Below are 20,445 nucleotides of genomic sequence, written 5' to 3' on the forward strand. Positions count from 1 at the left end.
CCACACCGTATTTTCAAGGCCTTCAGAAATTATTAACACCTCTTGACTTTTTCCACATTTTGTTGTGTTACAGCCTGAATTTTGCATTGATTAAATTACATATAGTCCTTCCTAACTCAGTTGACGGAGAGGAAAGAAACCTCTCAGGGATTTCACCATTGAGGCCAATGGTGACTTTAAAACAGTTTATTGGCAGTGAAAACTGAGGATAGATCAACAACATTGTAGTTACTCCACAATACTAACCTAAATGACAGAGTGAAAAGAAGGAAGCCGGTACATAATAAAAATATTCCAAAACCTATATTCTGTTTGCAACACGGCACTAAAGTAATACTGTGGCAAAGTAATTACAATTTTGTACTGAATACAAAGTGTTATGTTTGGGGCAAATCCAATACAACTCACTAAGTACCACTCTCCATATTTTCAAGCATGGTGGTGGCTTCATCATGTTATGGGTATGCTTGTTGCAGTTAAGGACTGGGGAGTTTTTCAGGAAAAAAAATTGTGCAATGGGGCTAAGCACAGGCAAAATCCTAGACCTTGAAGAATTTTGAAAATAATAATGGGCAAATGTTGCACAATCCAGGTGTGGAAAGCTCTTAGAGACTTAGCCAGACTTCGCAACTATCTCTTTCAGAAACAGCGAAGTAATGTGTAACGCATGATTAAATAGCATGCGAAAAAGACCATTAAAGACATATTATCCATGGCCTCTGTCCTCTGGCAGGTAATAATAAAAGGCTCTCCAGCTCTGTAGAGCTCTCAGCAGGTCACATTACCTTGGAGAGGTCCCCCACTTCCAGGTAGAAACAGATGATGAAGATGTTCCAGGTCACCCAGAGAACCAGCCACACTGCATACTATGGGAGAGGAGAGAGAGTGTGAGAGAGAGAGAGAGGAGGGGGAGAGAAGAAGCACACACCACTGAACAAACAGTATCACAGTATTAGAACACCACAAGCAATGTCAAGCTCAGAATAACACGCCAAAAACAAATGCATATTTTGATTCTCCTTAGTATCTGGGTTTCCACAGCCAGGATCATAGTGTTTCTTTGTAATTAATTATCTGCTGGGTATGTCTTCACACAGAATCTGCCTCCACACATCTGAATCATGCCAGAGCCAAACATTTAGTACCTCTTCTCGGTATTGAAGGTGTGTGTGTGTTTGTGTGTGTTGTGTGTGTGTTGTGTGTTGTGTGTTGTGTGTGGGAGGGCTGAGGCGTAGAGGCTCCTTAGAGATAGGGATGGAGGCTTATCAAAGCGTTTTGAAATGTGTCAAAATGAAACAACTCAATGTCCAATTGGCACTGAAGAACACAAAACATGATGTTACAGTTCAGTATGTCCTCATTTAGCTCCCAGTACTGTCCAAATGTCTGAAAGGACACTCACAAGAAAGTTGGGGGCAAAATTAGTTTGACACCCCTGATCTAAGACACGGCAACGCATCTATCGACATATCATGTACTTTTTTCGAAGCAGGCTATTTTGAAGCATGGGAAATCATTATCACAACACATGTTTTTTTCCCCCCGATTAAAATGGGAGAAGCGACTTTCTGGGAGAAGAAGAACTGTGAAGTCTGATAAGCAGAGCAGAGGAGAGATCTTCAGATAAAAGGATGCTTATCTGATCCTATTTTAAAGCAGACAGGTGATCCAGAATAAAATACTGGGCCATTGGAAATGGGAACTCAATTGCATTACATGTAGAAAGCTCATCCAAATATACAGTGGTGGAAAAAGTACTCGATTGTCATACTTGAGTAAAAGTATATATACCTTAGTAGAAAGTTACTCAAGTAAAAGTAAAAGTTACCCAGTAAAAACACTACTTGAGTAAAAGTCTAAAAGTATTTGGTTCTATATATACTTAAGTATCAAAAGTAAATGTAATTGATCAAATATACTTAAGACATCATTTACAAATGATGCATTTGTGTTTGGTGAGTCCGCCAGATCAGAGGTGCGTGAATTGGATGATTTTCCTGTCCTGCTATGCATTCAACATTTTGGGTGTCAAGGAAAATGTACAGTGTAAAAAGTACATTATTTTCTTTAGGAATGTAGTGAAGTAAAAGTTAAAGTTGTCAAAATATAAATAGTAAAGTAAAGTACAGATACTCCCAAAAACAACTTAAGTAGTACTTTAAAGTATGAATACTTAAGCACTTTACGCCACCGGAACTATATGCATCCACTTATCTGTTAAATGCACATGATCGAGGACAAATATCACTACAGGAGCCATAGCTGACACAAGTGGGGTGGCAGGTAGCCTAGTGGTTAGAGTGTTGGACCAGTAACCAAAAAGTTGCTAGATCGAATCCCCGAGCTGACAAGGTAAAAATCTGTCGTTCTGCCACTGAACAAGGCAGTTAACCCACTGTTCCTAGGCCATCATTGTAAATAAGAATGTGTTCTTGACTTTTTAAGAAAATGTGTACTTTATGACAGTAAGATCAAATATCTTTGTAGATATCATGCAGGTTTCTGGGATTTCAGTGAAAAGGCATCATAATCATCATGAATGTATAACCTGATGGATCAAAGAGGTATGGAGATGTGCGATATTATGGATAGAACACTGTAGCTAAAGAGGAACATTTACAGAAAGGGATACAGTATGGCAGTGTTTCCCAAACTAGGGGTCTTGACCCCATACGGGGTCGCCTGATTTGAAAATGGGGTCGCAAGATAAAATTTCCGCTTCATAGAACCGGGGTTAAGTCATTAACCTCCGGTAGCTGCTAGATGCAGTTTCTTCCTACAAACGTGGCACTATCTTTTGAATGGTTTAAGCTCCAAAATATTATGACCCCCATCACTGAAAAGACAAGACTTCTGTTTCCCACTGCAATACCCACAAGCCATGCAGGACTCATTAGAACAGAGTGGACAAGACCAGGCACTAAATCAGACTGGGGGGGAAATAACATCATCAATGATGATCATTTCTACACAGAAAATCATAAAAAATTATTGTCGGATGATCTTCTGAACAATATATTTTCTGATGCATTTCAGTCACTTCAAACCATACTTCCTTCAGATTGAAATACTGTCTAAAGTACTGTCAGACTGATTTGTAATAGACTGCGATAGACCCATTTTAAAAAGTTAACATTGACCGGTGATGATTTTTCTTTTTTTTACATGGTGGGGTCACAAACATTCTTTGATATCAAAATGGGGTTGTGGGGCCCAGAAAGGTTTGGAAACCCCTGTAGTATGGGGACTGTCCCATCATTGGACCGGGCCTCAGTAGATGGGGGGGGGGGGGGGGGGGGGGGGGGGGGGTTCTATCCTCTCCCGTAGTCATGGGGACTCCTTGGTAATGTGTTGGGAATGACTGACTCTCACCCAAGATGGCCTCAGAGGGGGAGAGGATGAGAGAGGGGGAGATACCACTGCAAGCTGTCACAGGTAATGTCGGCCGGCACATGCTGTACGTACAATTTATACAGTGAATCAGCTGAAACGCCCTAGGGGAGGGTTGAAGGTCAATACTACATGCCTTCCTCCCAACTGGAGTGCGGCTGTCTGGCTGACACGTCTCTCGAAGTAGACGTGTGGCGGCATAATGATTCTCCCACGTTTGTGAGGTGGAGCAGGACTAGGCCAAGCCATTGACTTCAATTAGGGCCATAATCCAAACTGGTACGTGAGCTGGTGATGGTCTCTAAACCCAGGGGGGTGGAGGTTGGAGGGAGCAGTAGGGGGCAATCCATGAATGTGTTAGGGCACAAGTGTATATGTTTCCAGGCCTAATTCACCAGACCATTGACAGAGGGGGAGAGCCGCCACGGAGGAAGGTTTTACCGCCTCTATAATCTGACATGTTGTCAAGACATTAGATCCAGAAAATGGGTGAGTGTAGTGGAACCTAATTTGGCCTTTCTCCAGCTACTGGCAAGAGCCATGTTAAATTAGAATAAAAATTCATCTGCTCTGACAGCATTACCAAAACGGATATAAGCAAGAGTAATATTGGACAGTAAAGCCATTTATCTTTACAGGCATAGACTTTGATAGCTGAGGCTGATAGTGGGTTGAGGCTCCATTTCTTCAGGGGAGGAGTGGGTGAGGAGGAGGGGCTGTCAAGGTAATCTCCCTGCTGTATGACAGCAGCTCTCTGACGGCTGACGGACAAGTCAAAATGCCTGGGTTTTAAGTCTCCATAATATAAACTCAGCAAAAAAGAAACGTCCCTTCCTCAGGACCCTGTCTTTCAAAGATAATTTGTACAAATCCAAATAACTTCACAGATCTTCATTGTAAAGGGTTTAAACACTGTTTCCCATTCCCATGCTTGTTCAATGAACCATAAACAATTAATGAACATGCACCTGTGGAACGGTCGTTAAGACACTAACAGCTTACAGACGGTAAGCAATTAAGGTCACAGTTATGAAAACTTAGGACACTAAAGAGGCCTTTCCACTGACTCTGAAAAACACCAAAAGAAAGATGCCCAGGGTCCCTGCTCATCTGCATGAACGTGCCTTAGGCATTCTGCAAGGAGGCATGAGGACTGCAGATGTGGCCAGGGCAATAAATTGCAATGTCCGTACCGTGAGACGCCTAAGACAGCGCTACAGGGAGACAGGACGGACATCTGATCATCCTCACAGTGCCAGACGTCGTATAACAACACCTGCACAGGATCGGTACATCCGAACATCACACCTGCGGGACAGGTACAGGATGGCAATAACAACTGCCCGAGTTACACCAGGAATGCACAATCCTTCCTTCAGCGCTCAGACTGTCCGCAATAGGCTGAGAGAGGCTGGACTGAGGGCTTGTAGGCCTGTTGTAAGGCAGGTCCTCACCAGACATCACTGGCAACAACGTCGCCTATGGGCACAAACCCACCGTCGCTGGATCAGACAGGACTGGCAAAAAGTGCTCTTCATTGACGAGTCGCAGTTTTGTCTCACCAGGGGTGATGGTCGGATTCGCGTTTATTGTCAAAGGAGTGAGCATTACACCGAGGCCTGTACTCTGGAGCGGGATTGAATTGGATTTGATTTGATTTGATTTGATCTGGAGAGTCCATCATGGCCTGGGGTGGTGTGTCAAAGCATCATCGGACTGAGCTTGTTGTCATTGCAGGCAATCTCAATGCTGTGCATTACAGGGAAGACATCCTCCTCCATCATGTGGTACTCTTCCTCCAGGCTCATCCTGACATGACCCTCCAGCATGACAATGCCACCAGACATACTGCTCGTTCTGTGCATGATTTCCTGAAAGACAGGAATGTCAGTGTTCTGCCATGGCCAGCGAAGAGCCTGGATCTCAATCCCATTGGAAGAACTGGCAAATCTGGTGCAGTCCATGAGGAGGAGATGCACTGCAGTACTTAATGCAGCTGGTAACACCAGTTACTGACTGTTACTTTTGATTTTGACCCCCCCTTTGTTCAGGGACACATTATTCCATTTCTGTTAGACACATGTTCAGTTTTTGTCTCAGTTGTTGAATCTTGTTATGTTCATACAAATATTTACACATGTTAAGTTTGCTGAAAATAAATGCAGTTGACAGTGCGAGGACGTTTCTTTTTTTTTTGCTGAGTTTACATGTATGGTTTGATTGAAAGGTTGTCAAGATGAGAGACTTATTTCAGGTAGGAGAGTCTTGAATTAATATGTATTCCTGCTCTCTTTATTTGTATACTGTGTAGGTCAATGGTCATAGGTCTTGACATCATATCAGTTATAAGACTATGTACATTATTATTGTTCACTATAAATATAAATGCAATCAATAAATATGAACATGTAATATTACCTTTTGTAAATAAAATAGGTAACATGTAAGATATATTAATTGCTTCATAACACCACTTTCCATAAAACCACTTATCCCAAGATTAATATCCCAATATATTAATGTATGACTCCATAGGAAATCAAGGAAGATATAACTCACCCCGGTCACGTATCTTGGTCTGAACTGTACAGTCCCAAAGAGGCCCAAGATGACTGTGATGATGTGCACAAAGTTTGTGAGGATGGGAGCCCACTGGTACCCAAGGAAGTCAAATATTTGTCGTTCCAATATGCTGATCTGTAAGGGAAATGGAGAGAAATGAAATTAACTTTAGTATCAGACAAAATCGATGTCATCTTGTTTGCTACAAGATTTGGGGCTGCAGGTACTCTAGTGGTTAGCATCTTGGCCCAGTAAACTAAAGGTTGCTTGATCGAATCCCCGAGCTGACATGGTAAACATCTGTCATTCTGCCCCTGAACATGGCAGTTAACCCACTGTTCCTAGGCCGTCATTGTAAATAAGAATTTGTTCTGAACTGACTTGCCTAGTTAAATAAAGGTACACAAAGAAAGATGCCTGTGTACAGTTGTGGGCCATGTCAACTTTTTATTGCTGATCTGCTGGAGGGTATCAGAGCCCTGAGAGATGTGCTGGAGTGATGTATTTCAACATTTGTGCTGGAAGGGAGGGAGGACAGGGAAATCTGCTTGAACACCACACCAAGGGGTCGTGACACCGGCGTCTTCTCTCTCCTCCTCCCCATCACACAGCTGTCTCGAATTGCCCGAGAGGGGCAGAGTTCCTCAGGGTCGTGTCCCCACCCACCTCGATGTTGGCCTCTGCGGGAAATTGAAGCTGGCAAGGCTAGACCCCTCTGCCCAGACCGTTTGGGTCTCAGTGTCTGATTGGACATGACACCAGTGTTGATACGACTATCAGCCATGGCACTTCAAAGGGCTGCGGTAAGGGGAAGGATAACAGTGTGTCCCAACAGTGTCAGAGCTAGATAGCGCTTCATAGCACTGATGCTAATGGTTCCCAAATCCCAACAACTACAGGATGCTTTAAACTCAACTTCATATCTGCAACTAACGATCTTCTTATTTTATAGTCCTTACTAATAAAGCTATGTCTGCGCACTCCAATTTTTACAGTTGGTGGAGTAAAACAAAATGCCTGTGGGATAATTGGATTGCCCTCGCTGTAAATTCCATGTGAACGGATAGAAAATGGCCTTTAAATATTTGTGAGATCTCAGTTTAACGAACCACCGCCTGTATTAAAGAACTGTGCACTTGCACAGGCAGTATTTTCCTGACTGGAATTCCTCGCTAGTGTTCCTTCGACTGACTGTTGATGAGCTTTGACTATCACAACAGATGCCACAACTAAATTAACTTCCCCTGTGGGTGCTCAGTGATACATTCCCCATGCCGCTAGGCAATACTTCATAAATGTACTTTCAAGTCGTCAAAACACCAAGTTTCTCTCTATTAAATCCAGTCTGTCCATGGCTCAGTCCAGCCCAGGGCTGACCAGCTCACAACGCTGCTCCTGCCCCATTCTGTCTGTCTGTCTGTCTCTGGCAACCTAGCTAGTCACTATACATCTGGGCACTGTATGAGTACGGCTCATAGATCATACATTAATCCGAATGCACAGTTGGGTCCAAATGACAGGATTCGAATGTCATTCCAGGTACAAACAATAACTCACAAACTCACTGCTCCCAGAAGAGTTCGTAAATAAATTATAGTATTTTCAGGGAACTTGCCTGCTAAACAGAGGCTAAGCTTTGCTTTTTTTCTATATATTTTTTTTTACATTTTATTGAAATGATTCCCTATGCATGCCAGCTATAACTATAGAGCTCAGCCTACCTTGTTCCGTTGTATGACATGTAATGATCCTCTTTAATGCTTTGTTTATGAGAACTATTGCTCAGGGAATGACATGTCTCTCCATGTACAGGACCTTTATTGAAATAGTCCCGGCACAACTGTTACTCATCCAGCAGGAACTGATAAATTATGCACATTTTGTTTTGAAAATATAACCAAACGAAGTGCATGTATTCCACCACTGTTAGGTGGGGCGGCAGGTAGCCTAGTGGTTAGTGCATTGGGCCAGTAACTGGAAGGCTGGTTCGAATCCCCGTGCTGACAAGGTTCAAATCTGCCGTTCTGCCCCTGAGCAAGGCAGTTAACCCACTGTTCCCTGGGCGCCGAAGACATGGATGTCGATTAAGGCAGCCCCCTGCACCTCTCTGATTCAGAGGGGTTGGGTTAAATGCGGAAGACAAATCTCAGTTGAATACATTCAGTTGCACAACTGACTAGGTATCCCCCTTTCCCTTTCAATCATGTGGTATGCCAAGCGGTTCCTGACACCTACTGTATGTTTATCTGGGCCAGCCTCCATAATTACTATACCGTCATTTCATGTATCAGTGGAATGAAAGGAAAACTGGTATTTTTCCATCTGTTTCCCCAGTAAATTAGTTCCCTAATCTAAAACCACACAACATACAGTCAGAACAGAGCGAGTCAGAGTCAGGGAACCACGCTAGCTCCTCCATGCCACTACCACCCTACAACACTAGCTCCTCCACACCACTACCACCCTACAACACTAGCCTCTCCACACCACTACCACCCTGCAACAATAGCTCCTCCACACCACTACCACCCTGCAACGCTAGCTCCTCCACACCACTACCACCCTACAACACTAGCCTCTCCACACCACTACCACCCTACAACTATAGCCTCTCCACACCACTACCACCCTACAACACTAGCCTCTCCACACCACTACCACCCTGCAACGCTAGCTCCTCCAAGCCCCTACCACCCTGCAACGCTAGCTCCTCCACACCGCTACCACCCTGCAACGCTATCTCCTCCACGCCCTTACCACCCTGTAACACCAGCTCCTCCACACCACTACCACCCTACAACACTAGCTCCTCCACACCCCTACCACCCTACAACACCAGCTCCTCCACACCACTCCCACCCTACAACACCAGCTCCTCCACACCACTACCACTCTGCAACACTAGCTCCTCCACACCACTACCACCCTGCAACACTAGCTCCTCCACACCACTACCACCCTGCAACACCAGCTCCTCCACACCACTACCACCCTACAGCACTAGCTCCTCCACACCACTACCACCCTGCAACGCTAGCTCCTCTACACCACTACCACCCTGCAACGCTAGCTCCTCTACACCACTACCACCCTGCAATGCTATCTCCTCCACGCCCTTACCACCCTGCAACGCTAGCTCCTCCACACCACTACCACCCTGCAGCGCAATCTCCTCCACGCCCCTACCACCCTGCAACGCTAGCTCCTCCACACCACTACCACCCTGCTATGCTATCTCCTCCACGCCCTTACCACCCTGCAACGCTAACTCCTCCACACCACTACCACCCTGCAATGCTATCTCCTCCACGCCCCTACCACCCTGCAACGCTAGCTCCTCCACAACACTACCACTCTGCAATGCTATCTCCTCCACGCCCTTACCACCCTGCAACGCTAGCTCCTCCACACCACTACCACCCTGCAATTCTATCTCCTCCACGCCCCTACCACCCTGCAACGCTAGCTCCTCCACACCACTACCACCCTGTAAAGCTATCTCCTCCACGCCCTTACCACCTTGCAACGCTAGCTCCTCCACACCACTACCACCCTGCAACGCTAGCTCCTCCACACCACTACCACCCTGCAACGCTAGCTCCTCCACACCACTACCACCCTGCAACGCTAGCTCCTCCACACCACTACCACCCTGCAACGCTAGCTCCTCCACACCACTACCACCCTGCAACGCTAGCTCCTCCACACCACTACCACCCTGCAATGCTATCTCCTCCACGCCCCTACCACCCTGCAACGATAGCTCCTCCACACCACTACCACCCTGCAACGCTATCTCCTCCACGCCACTACCACCCTACCAAGCCCTCTTATCAAAGCTCCTTCCTGTCTAACATTACACACATCAGGTCCTCCTCTCAGAGGCATTGTTAACATGTTTCTGCTGAACAGAAAAAGGCACAAAGAAAATAAATGGTGTTAATTAGCAGCACTCCATGGCATTTCCATGGCATTGGAGAATGAGAAGCCCTCCTGAAAAGCTGCCTGCACCTCACCATATCCGCAACTAAAGCAGGGAGCCCAGAGAGTCCTGAAGGGAGCCCATATGGCAGCTCAAAAGCATCCTGCCGCCTGGATTAGAAGGGTAAACAACAAGGAAACATGGTATATAGCCTGCAATTAAACATGCCGTGCTTCCACAGCGCATTCATAAGCCTCAACACAAATAACAGCCATTGGTGAATCGTAACCCCTAGCATTAGTTACCTGATAATGTCTCAATGTCAAAGCTGCCTGATAAAGGTTCTCCGACTATGCAGTTGGGAGTGCCTGGTATTATTGGAGGAACTCCAAAAGACCCAGAGAGCTCAGCTGCCTCAGTATCACAGGCCCTGTCCAATGGTGAGAGAGAAGCTGTAGGGTTTTGCTTACTGCCTGACACAGAGAGAAACACCTCAGGCTATTGTTGAAGTCAGAGGGCCTCCCTAGTCATTAATGTTGTAACTGAGCCTCCTTTTATCATCACACATGTAAACAGCTCTCTCAAGCAGCTGTGCACAAAGTGAAATATTTATCAAGCAATTATCCATACATGAGTAATTATAAACATACATTTGGGGGAACCAATTATTGAGCGGGGCAGTAGAATGACCCTATTCACCAGGGAAATAACAGAGGGGATCCAAATAACATGTCAGATCTCAAGAGAAGGAATTTCTCAGTGAGTTATAACCCTTTATCGAACTAAAGACATCTGCAAGGGCAATCGGTAGGCCCTACAACAGTAATACGACTTTGAAAAATGCAATTAGTAAACCATTAAACTGTACAGATCTGTCATTATACTGCCATTGGGGTTTCTTCACTCATGGTAAAATAGTCTTCTTTTTTTTTTACTGTCGGGAAAGGTCAGCTCCTCCTACACAGAGAATTCAGTTGATAATTCTGTTTGGTGAGGCTGTTTTACATAACACCTTCATTTTACCCTCCTGAAAAGAGTTGGAGAGAACCTCATTACTGAGGTACAACACAAGGATGATTACGGTAAAAGAAGTACACACTCCAACTCTACAACTGCTGATTGAAATGGAAGTTTATCCTCCTGGCTTCGTCAAAGCATAGGGTTTTTCTTTTTTCCCCTCCTTATGTGGAGGAGACATGAGCTGCCTCTAATCACTGAGAGAGAGAGAGAAAAAAGCCTATCAATCAGTGGTGGCAGCATGAATAGAGATGCAGCCTCATGTTGCATTCAGACAAGGCTCGGGAGGCTGTACGACACACAGCGGCTCTGACCAGAGCACATTAGCCCCAGAGTGTGGGGAGGTAATGTGAAGCCTGGGCTAGGGGCTCCCTCTCATGCAGAATCACAGATGAGGGCGTCACCATTGTCCGTCACTACGGCTACAAATCCACCTACAAATGCTCAGGTGTTTAGAACCTGGGGGAGTGAAACTCATTTGATTTGTTCATAGCATCAACACTTATCGATGGCACGATGGGCGTTCTGCTACGCAGCAACTGATAAACAAGCAGAGATATTATAAGGTTATTTACCGTTCGATTAATGTACAGTAGGAGTCAGAGGCTCTAATAATAATCTTAGTCTGAAATTGAAAATTGTACTGTAGCACACACTACGTGTACAAAAAATGAAGAACACTTTCTTAATATTGAGTTTCAGTCAAGGCTTAAAAATCTGTCTCTAACCTGTCTCTTTTCCCCTTTATCTACACTGATTGTAGTAGATTTAATAAGTGACATCAATAAGAGATCATAGCTTAAACCTGGATTCACCTGGTCAGTCTATGTCATGGAAAGAGCAGGTGTCCTTAATGTTTTGTACACTCAGTGTATACATGTCAGTTCATTTATGTCCCTGCAGTCAGTAGGCTACTGGATAAATCTCTTCCTTCTGTATATCAACCCAATCCCATGCTTGAGATGGTTTCATAATTTATTCACTGTGAAAGTGAGAAAAGAAATGTATTCAAAATATATTCAGGCTAGATAATTTAAAAAGGTTTGAAACAAGTCGCTCACATCTGCAGTGGGTAGGGCTGCCTCTCAAAACACTCTTGGATGGAAAGAAAACACTTATGAGAATTGTATGATCAAAATGAATATGCAGATTTCTCAGCGATAGGCTACACCACTTGTGCATAAACAGTTAGACATGATATTCATGAGACGATCTTAACGCTATATCTAATCTGATAAATAATAAATCAGAACAACCCTTTGCCAATATAAACAAGTAAAAAATATATATACGTTTTATTTTTATTTTACTAGATAAAATATCAAACAATAGCAACATACTTCATAAATGCTGACATTTTGGTGTGAATTTATTATCGCTCCCAGTTTAATTTTTGTTTTTATTAAATGGAAAAAACAACTAATAATATATGCAAAAGTTTCATGAAATATTGACCAACATCATGTGCATGTGTCAGATGACAGAATAATTGTGAAATCATAAGTCATGAAAAATGTATGCATTATCACAACTTCCTTCAGGGAAGTGGGAAGAGATAAAAGACGCAGCTTTGGTGGAAGTGGAATCACTAAATATGAAGCACCCAGAGATGGTAGAGGGATATATATGGGGTGATGAAAGCATTCTGACAATAAAGGTGTACCCAGTACAACTCCTTGGGGAACACCATACTTCTCTGCTGAATACAATGACAAGCATTCAGAGCCTGAGATATGCACATATTAATTCAGCTGCCTTTGTTCTGCCATAGCAGTAGTCACCTTCTGCACTGTTACACTTGATGAGAAGATCTACCATTCTAACACAGTTGAACTTGAAGAACAACAAGACTTCAACTGAGAGGAACATATCTGAGAATCAATAAATACGCCCATGATGATTTTGTTTCTTCTTTTCCTGTGGTTTTATGAACTGTACCTTTGCGAGTACATGAAAAGTGATGATGCTGATGAAGTCGGTGTAAAGTTAAAGTTTCATATACACAACAAAAGGCTTTTAGAGGCTTGGAAGATCCTACCACAACTATGCATTGTCAAATCAAACTAAGGACACAACAAGCCGTAGACGTGTTTGTATTCACACGTGCTAGCATAATCATATACTGTTTGGATTACCACAACTTTTTATATGTTCCATGGGAAAAAGCATTCTGCCACTACAGAATATACATATATCCCAGTGATACAGACTAATGATATCCCTGAAAAACAACTCACTGAGACAGATAAAGCTGAGATGTCCCCCAACTTCATAGACCATTAAGCTTACAGCATCGTCTGTACAATGGGAGCGTATTGACAGTCCTTCATTTGTACCTTTCAGGCAATTAGATGTCAGTGGCAAAGAGCAGCCATTTAGTTCGTGTGTGCTTAAAAATGACTTGATCATTAAATTAGCCTACGTATTTTCATACCTTCATGAAAAGGTATGCAGTAGTGAGAGAAAATGCACATGGCCATGAATAATTCGTCAAAAGCACATCACTGGATTTTTTTTAATGCATTTTATTATTTGGGGTATTTTTACCAGTTAGTGATGGTGAGAAATAAGGATGATAATGACCAAAAATACATTCAAAACGTACACTACATGACCAAAAGTATGTGGACAACAGCTTGTCAAACATCTAATTCCAAAATCATGGGTATTCATATGGAGTTGGTCCCCATTTTGTTACTTGGAAGGTTTTCCACTAGATGTTGGAACATTGCTGCAGGGACTTGCTTCCATTCAGTCAAAAGAGCATTAGTGAGGTCGAGCACTGATGCTGGGAGATTAGGTCTGGCTTGCAGTCGGCGTCCCAATTCATCCCAAAGGTGTTCGATGTGGTTGAGGTCAGGGCTCTGTGCAGGCCAGTCAAGTTATTCCACACCGATCTCGACAATCCCTTTCTGTATGGACCATGCTTTGTGCACAGGGGCATTGTCATGCTGAAACAGGAAAGGGTCTTCCCCAAACTGTTTCCACAATGTTGGAAGCACAGAATCGTTGTAGCATAAAGATTTCCCTTCACTGGAACTAAGGTTCCTAGCTTGAACCATGAAAAACAGCCCCAGACAACTATTATTACTCCTCCAGCCAACTTTACAGTTGGCACTATGCATTGGGGTAGGTAGCAGTATCCTAGCATCCACCAAACCCAGATTCGTCCGTCGGACTGCCAGATGGTGAAGCGTGAATCATCACTCCAGAGAACGTGTTTCCACTGCTCCAGAGTCCAATGGTGGTAAGCTTTACATCACTCCAGCAGACGCTTTGCATTGCACATGGCGATATTAGGCTTGTGTGCTGCTGCTTGGCCATGGAAACCCATTTCATGAAGCTCCCGACTAACAGTTATTGTGCTGATCATGCTTCTAGAGGCAGTTTGGAACTCAGTATTGAGTGTTGCAACCGAGGACAGACGATTTTTACGCTCTTCGCTCTTTGGCATTCAGCAGTCCTATTTTGTGATCCTGTGTGCCCTACCACTTCGGGGCTGAGACGTTATTGCTCCTAGACGTTTCCACTTCACAATAACAGCACTTACAGTTGACCGGGGCAGTTCTAGCAGGGCAGAAACTTGACAAACTGACTTGTTGGAAAGGTGGCATCCTGTGACAGTGCCATGTTGAAAGTCACTGAGCTCTTCAGTAAGGCCAATGTTTGTCTATGGAGAATGCATGGCTGTGTGCTCGATTTTATACACCTGTCAGCAACGTGTGTGGCTGAAATAGCCAAATCCACTAATTTGAAGGGGTGTCCACATACTTTTGTATATATAGTGTATGATATTGTTATACAAAAAAAAATAAAAAAAATAAAGGGCAAATAAGACACACATTAGGGTATTTTGTGCGTTCTAATCTACAGATATATGTGCCAGTAATCATACTCTAGTCATGTGCGGTATGTTCCCATTGAAGACGCCTCTGTGAATGTAGGCTACATGTAGAGTCTTCAATGATAGAAGAGTCAGATCTATAGGGGCTGTAAAAGTGACAAATGCAGGCCCTTAGACATATGACAGGCCACATGGAGATGGGGAGGAGGGCATTGACACAGGACAGTGAGGAATGCAGTGATGTGAAACTAGCCTACACATTCAACTGAGTACAAAAAGTGTCTCCAACACAGCTTGGGACACTATTGATAATGAAATATGAATCAGTACTTGTGGAGATACACTGAGTTTACAAAACATTAATGACACTGTCCTAATATTGAATATGCCCTCAGAACAACCTAAATTCATTGGGGGTGTCGAAGGCGTTCCACAGGGATGCTGGCCCATGTTGACGCCAATACTTCAAGTTGACTGGATGTTCTTTGAGTGGTGGACCATTCTTGATATACACAGAAACTACAATACTACAATACTCCATTCAAAGGCACTAAAATATTTTGTCTTGCCCATTCGCCCTCTGAATATACTTGTTTTCCACCATAATTTGCAAATAAATTCATAAAAAATTCTTCAATGTGATTTTCTGGATTTTTTTTCTCTCATTTTGTCTGTCATCGTTGAAGTGTACCTATGATGAAAATTACAGGCCTCTCTCATCTTTTTAAGTGGGAGAACTTGCACAATTTGTGGCTGACTAAATACTTTTTTGCCCCACTGTACACACTCCATGTCTATATTATCTCAAGGCTTAAGAATCCTTTTTTAACCTGTCTACAATCTACACTGATTGAAGTGGATTTAACAAGTGACATCAATAAGGAATCCCAGATTTCACCTGGATTCACCTGGTCAGTCTATGTCATGGAAAAAGCAGATGTCCTTAGTGTTTTGTACACTCAGTGTACACGGGAAAATTACAATGAATAAGTAATTAGAGACATACAATGCTGTTGTGATTGAACCAACAAGCAATTAAACAAAATGGACTCAAACATATAATTGAATTCATTCTGCATTATATAATATAAATGATACAAATAACAGTCATTCAAAATGCATCAGCTCCATCAACACTAAATGCTTTCTGTGCTGACTGAAGTAAGCATTTAAACAACACGACAGCCATCTCAAACTGAATGTGCTGCTTGTCAGTAAGGAAACAAATGCAGCTAATGTCCTACAGGACATACTGTACCGTATTGTTTACAGAACTGTTATACATGCTTAAGTGGGCTGAACAGCTCCATATGACATCAAACAGACATTTAGCTATGGAATGAGAGGAAACAGCAGCTCTCTTTCTTCCCTCTTCCCACCTCTGTAACCTTTCTATTCTAACAACAATGGATATCACTTCGACAACTTCTAGGGTAAGGGCCCTCCACCAGTCCACAAACTATATCACATAACCATTACTAAGAAGAACTGTAACCCACATAGTGAGTATCAGAAGCTACATACAAACGTACATATACCGGACGTTTTTCTCTCCGCTAGAGGTGATGGGAATATATATACGATCCCTAAAACCCATGCCAGGTTTTTGTGCTCTATTGTGCTCTCTGGCCATAAATTCACTTTAATTTTCCCCTTTATGATTTTGGCACCAAATAGAAATGATTGGAGGAGCTATGATCCTTGAGTCCCTAATGATCTGGCAGGGCCAGAGAATCATTGTGAGGGTATTTCATTCCAAACTGTGCCTGCCTGAGAGCCTTATTAATAATATCAGCCATTGAGGAGCCCCTGAGGACTGATGACTAGCACTCATTTGCCACACTGGGCTTCTTGAGAACCATTGGGGAGAGCATTAATGACATGAGCGAGAATAGCTTCGGGAGGAAGGGGACAGAGTCGGAATAAAACTCATCAGGATGTGGATAAGTGTTAATGAGGATAATTCATTTCAATATTAATTTGCATTTTAAGGAGCCATGGTGAAGTGTCAGTGGGGCCTGAATAGACCAGGAATAGACCTCAGTGTTGCCAACATGGCTGGAAGGTGCGACTTGACACTCTATGCAGCAAGTGGCTACTATCAACTTCCATAGACACTGAGTGAGGAGGAGGGAAATATTGTAGACAATAACTGGCCGGCAAGGTCACCAATTCGATGCACAATTACTATGACAGAAGTTGAAATGATTCATGGTGAATTTCTGCTTCTTGAAAAAACATTACACACAGCTACAGAATGCTAAATAATCAGAAAAACTCTGGAGGGCAAAAAGAAATCATGTGGTCTGGTTTAATAGCTTTAAAGTTATATTCCTCATAACAAGATATTAATAGGGTTTTACAGAAATTGGATGACCTTAAACTGTCATCTTGGTTTTTATACGTAGTAATTGCCCGTTTTTATTTATTTATCTGGCTGGAGAGCATTTTGGGGAATACGGTATTCTCAAACTCATTAAAAGCTTTCGGAGGACATCTGCTCTGATGACTGCATTACTACTTGGAGCATGCAGGTGCACAGATAGGAATCTACTTGTGCCAAACACATGCCCCTTTGCCCTCCCGCTCGCTCAGTTCCCTTTTGGGTGATGGTGTTCTAAACCCAATGCCCGCAAGTTGTCGTGACGTTGTCAAGTTAGCCACCCCCACCCCGTCCGTTGTGTCTGTTGGTCTGCCCTGTACGGAACTTGCGAGCGCCCGGGTCCCAGTCTGCCCTGTACGGAGAGTGCGAACACTCGGTCTCCAAATATGCATGGCTTGAGATGCGGTCACGGGTCGAGTGTGTGTAGCTAGCTACCTAGTTTGAATATCAGCAGGACAGCCACAGCAGAATAACATTTGAGTAGCACTTGAAAACACTTGATTTTCATCATCATCAATATTCAGACTGGTTGGCTGATACACGTGGCTGATACGCGCAGAGACAGAAAGACATAGAGAGGAGGGTTCTGCATCAACGACCCTCTGACCCAACTCCATCCCTTCTTCAGGCGGGAGTTGCACATGGGGGTCAGGGCAACAGCAACACAGGTTGTCTACTCTCTAGCTAACCACCATATACTAAAATATCCACACAAGCCACTAGCCAGTCAACCATATATCATGAGTTGGAGCACCTGCCCCCTGAAAGATATTTCTGCTTGTTGACAGTTTTACTCTCTGTGGTAGGGCTGTAACGGTGTCCTGGTATCCCAACCACCTGCAACATACTGGCTGAAAGACTCCAAAATCCTCTCAAGGAATTTAATGGGAAATATTACACGCTCAAGAAACCTGTTAACTAACCTGTCTCAGTGTGAGAGATACTGGGTCTGCCATGACTTACTCTCAAGACACCGATTCAGAGACTAGTTCAGATTGAGAGGCTGTTTGCAAAAAAAAGCAAATTTTTATTTGAATAAAATATAGTAATATACTGTACAAAAAAAGGATACACCATGTGTTGAATTGCATCAAAAGACACACAAAAATGCATACAAATCAATGGGGGGGGGGGGGGGGGGGGGCAGACACTAGACAAGACTAATATGTGCCCCATATAAGCCCTGGAAAACCAAAATGCATTTGTTGATTAAAGTGCAGTGGACTTGAACAGCTGGAGATATGAATTTCATTGATAAAGTCATCCCAGACAACCTAGCCTATTCGTTCTGCTCTTCATTTCCACAGGCTCTGAGGAGAAAGGCTAGATGTACCTGATCCAAGGCCTAGGAATATAGTCACATTGTACCCGCCAGGCGCATTCAAATGAATTCCATCAGTCTGGAAGCACTCGTGCATGCTGTCTGGTATTGTTCTTCTCATTGCTTTTGTAACTAAAGCAGCATCAACAATCAGGCCCCGAGACCCCTCTGAAATGTTTTCTTTCATAAACAACCTGCTGTGTGGCTACTGGCAAGGTGCTGACACTAACCTTAGGTTCACTATTCGGTTTGAATATATATGGTTTGAAATAAGGTTATTCACTTCATTATATAGCATATGTTGTCATGTGGGAACAGGGCTGTCATGCACCCATTATTTTAGAGGGGGCACAAAGATTATGAGGATTGATGGGGGTGATCCCCCCCCCCCCCCCCCACTGCCCTCCATCCTCAAGTACATTGTGCTCCCTCTAAAATGATGGCTGCATGACTGGCACTCATGGCATCATAATTAATACACACAAATCACTATATTATCATAAAATGCCAGATTATATTTAAGCAGAGTATTTTTAAGCATATTTTATCCCTTTTTTCCCTTCCACGGGACGGTTGAGCTAAAGTGGGCTAATGCGATTAGCATGAGGTTGTAAGTAACAAGAAAATTTCCCAGGACATGGACATATCTGATATTGGCAGAAAGCTTAAATTCTTGTTAATCTAACTGCACTGTCCAATTTACAGTATATATTAGAGTGAAATAATACCATGCTATTGTTTGAGGAGAGTGCACAATTTTGAACATGAAAAGTTATTAATAAACAAATTAGGCACATTTGGGCAGTCTTGATACACATTTTTTTAACAGAAATGAAATGGTTCATTAGATCAGTCTAAAACTTTGCACATACACTGATGCCATCTAGTGGCCAACATCTAAATTGCACCATGGCTGGATAATACATTATGGCCTTTCTCTTGCATTTCAAAGATGATGGTACAAAAAAATACAAAAAAATGGTTGGTTGTTTCTTTGTATTATCTTTAACCAGATCTATTGTGTTATATTCTCCTACATTCCTTTCACATTTCCATAAACCTCAAAGTGTTTTCTTTCAAATGGTACCAAGAATATGCATATCCGTGCTTCCGGGCCTGAGCTAAAGGCAGTTCGATTTGGGTATGTAATTATTATTATATTTTTTTAAAGCAGCTAATCCTTAAGAGGTTTAAAGCACACCTCTTGAGCTGTCTGTATCCTAATGACTAGAGTTTTTTTTAAAGAAAATAAATATGCTTCTCTGCATCTCTGCTAAAATCTGTGTAAAAGATTAGTAGGATGATTATTCAGTACACTTAGTAATTGCTTGCTTTTCTAAAGTCTAGCAACCTTGCCAGCAGACATGACAAGCTAAGATAGTTAGACAAGCTAAGATATGAGGTTTGGAGATTGGGAACCTATCTAGCTGGCTAGCTAAAGCCAACTTCATTAAATGGGTAGGTGGCTAGTATTACAAAGAAACAACAAAATATGTTGTTGTTTTTTGCATCAAGAAGGAATCAATAGGCTACATAGCTTGATCAAATTAATTTACAAACATACTTCCTGTGAGTCCTGCCCATCACCGGCAGCTATGATGAAATCAAACGCTGTGTGTCACTCTACACTCATCCAACAGAGCAGTGGTTCCCACACTTTTTATAGTCCCATACCCCTTCAAACATTCAACCGCCAGCTGCGTACCCCCTCTAGCACCAGGGTCAGCGCACTCTCAAATGTTTATTTTTGCCATCCTTGTAAGCCTGCCACAAACACACTATACAAATACATTTATTGTGAGTTATTGTCACAACCCGGCTTGTGGGAAGTGACAAAGAGCTTTTATAGGACCCGTGCACAAATAATAACGTAATAATAATCAATAATTTTGCTCTTTATTTAGCCATTTTAGATATGAAACCTTATTTGTTCATCAAACATCGTGAATAACTCACCACAGGTTAATGAGAAGGGTGTGCTTGTAAGGAAAATAACTCTGCAATGC

The 20,445-nt window shown here is 43.0% G+C and overlaps 1 protein-coding gene across 2 annotated transcripts in view; it reads right to left on the minus strand.

The window, feature by feature from the left end:
• Positions 1 to 20,445, minus strand: part of nkain2 (sodium/potassium transporting ATPase interacting 2) — a 160,411-nt gene that overhangs the window by 76,826 nt on the left and 63,140 nt on the right. For both annotated transcript variants that reach the window (XM_021600370.3, XM_021600369.3), the window contains exons 2-3: positions 5,950 to 6,087; positions 786 to 866 (exon numbers count right to left, since the gene is read on the minus strand). In XM_021600370.3, the coding sequence (XP_021456045.1) occupies positions 786 to 866; positions 5,950 to 6,087 (219 nt within the window). The remainder of the gene's footprint in view (positions 1 to 785; positions 867 to 5,949; positions 6,088 to 20,445) is intronic.

Source organism: Oncorhynchus mykiss, chromosome 4 (genome assembly GCF_057628025.1).
Source record: "Oncorhynchus mykiss isolate SJ-2025 chromosome 4, ASM5762802v1, whole genome shotgun sequence".
In the NCBI taxonomy this organism is placed as follows: domain Eukaryota; kingdom Metazoa; phylum Chordata; class Actinopteri; order Salmoniformes; family Salmonidae; genus Oncorhynchus; species Oncorhynchus mykiss.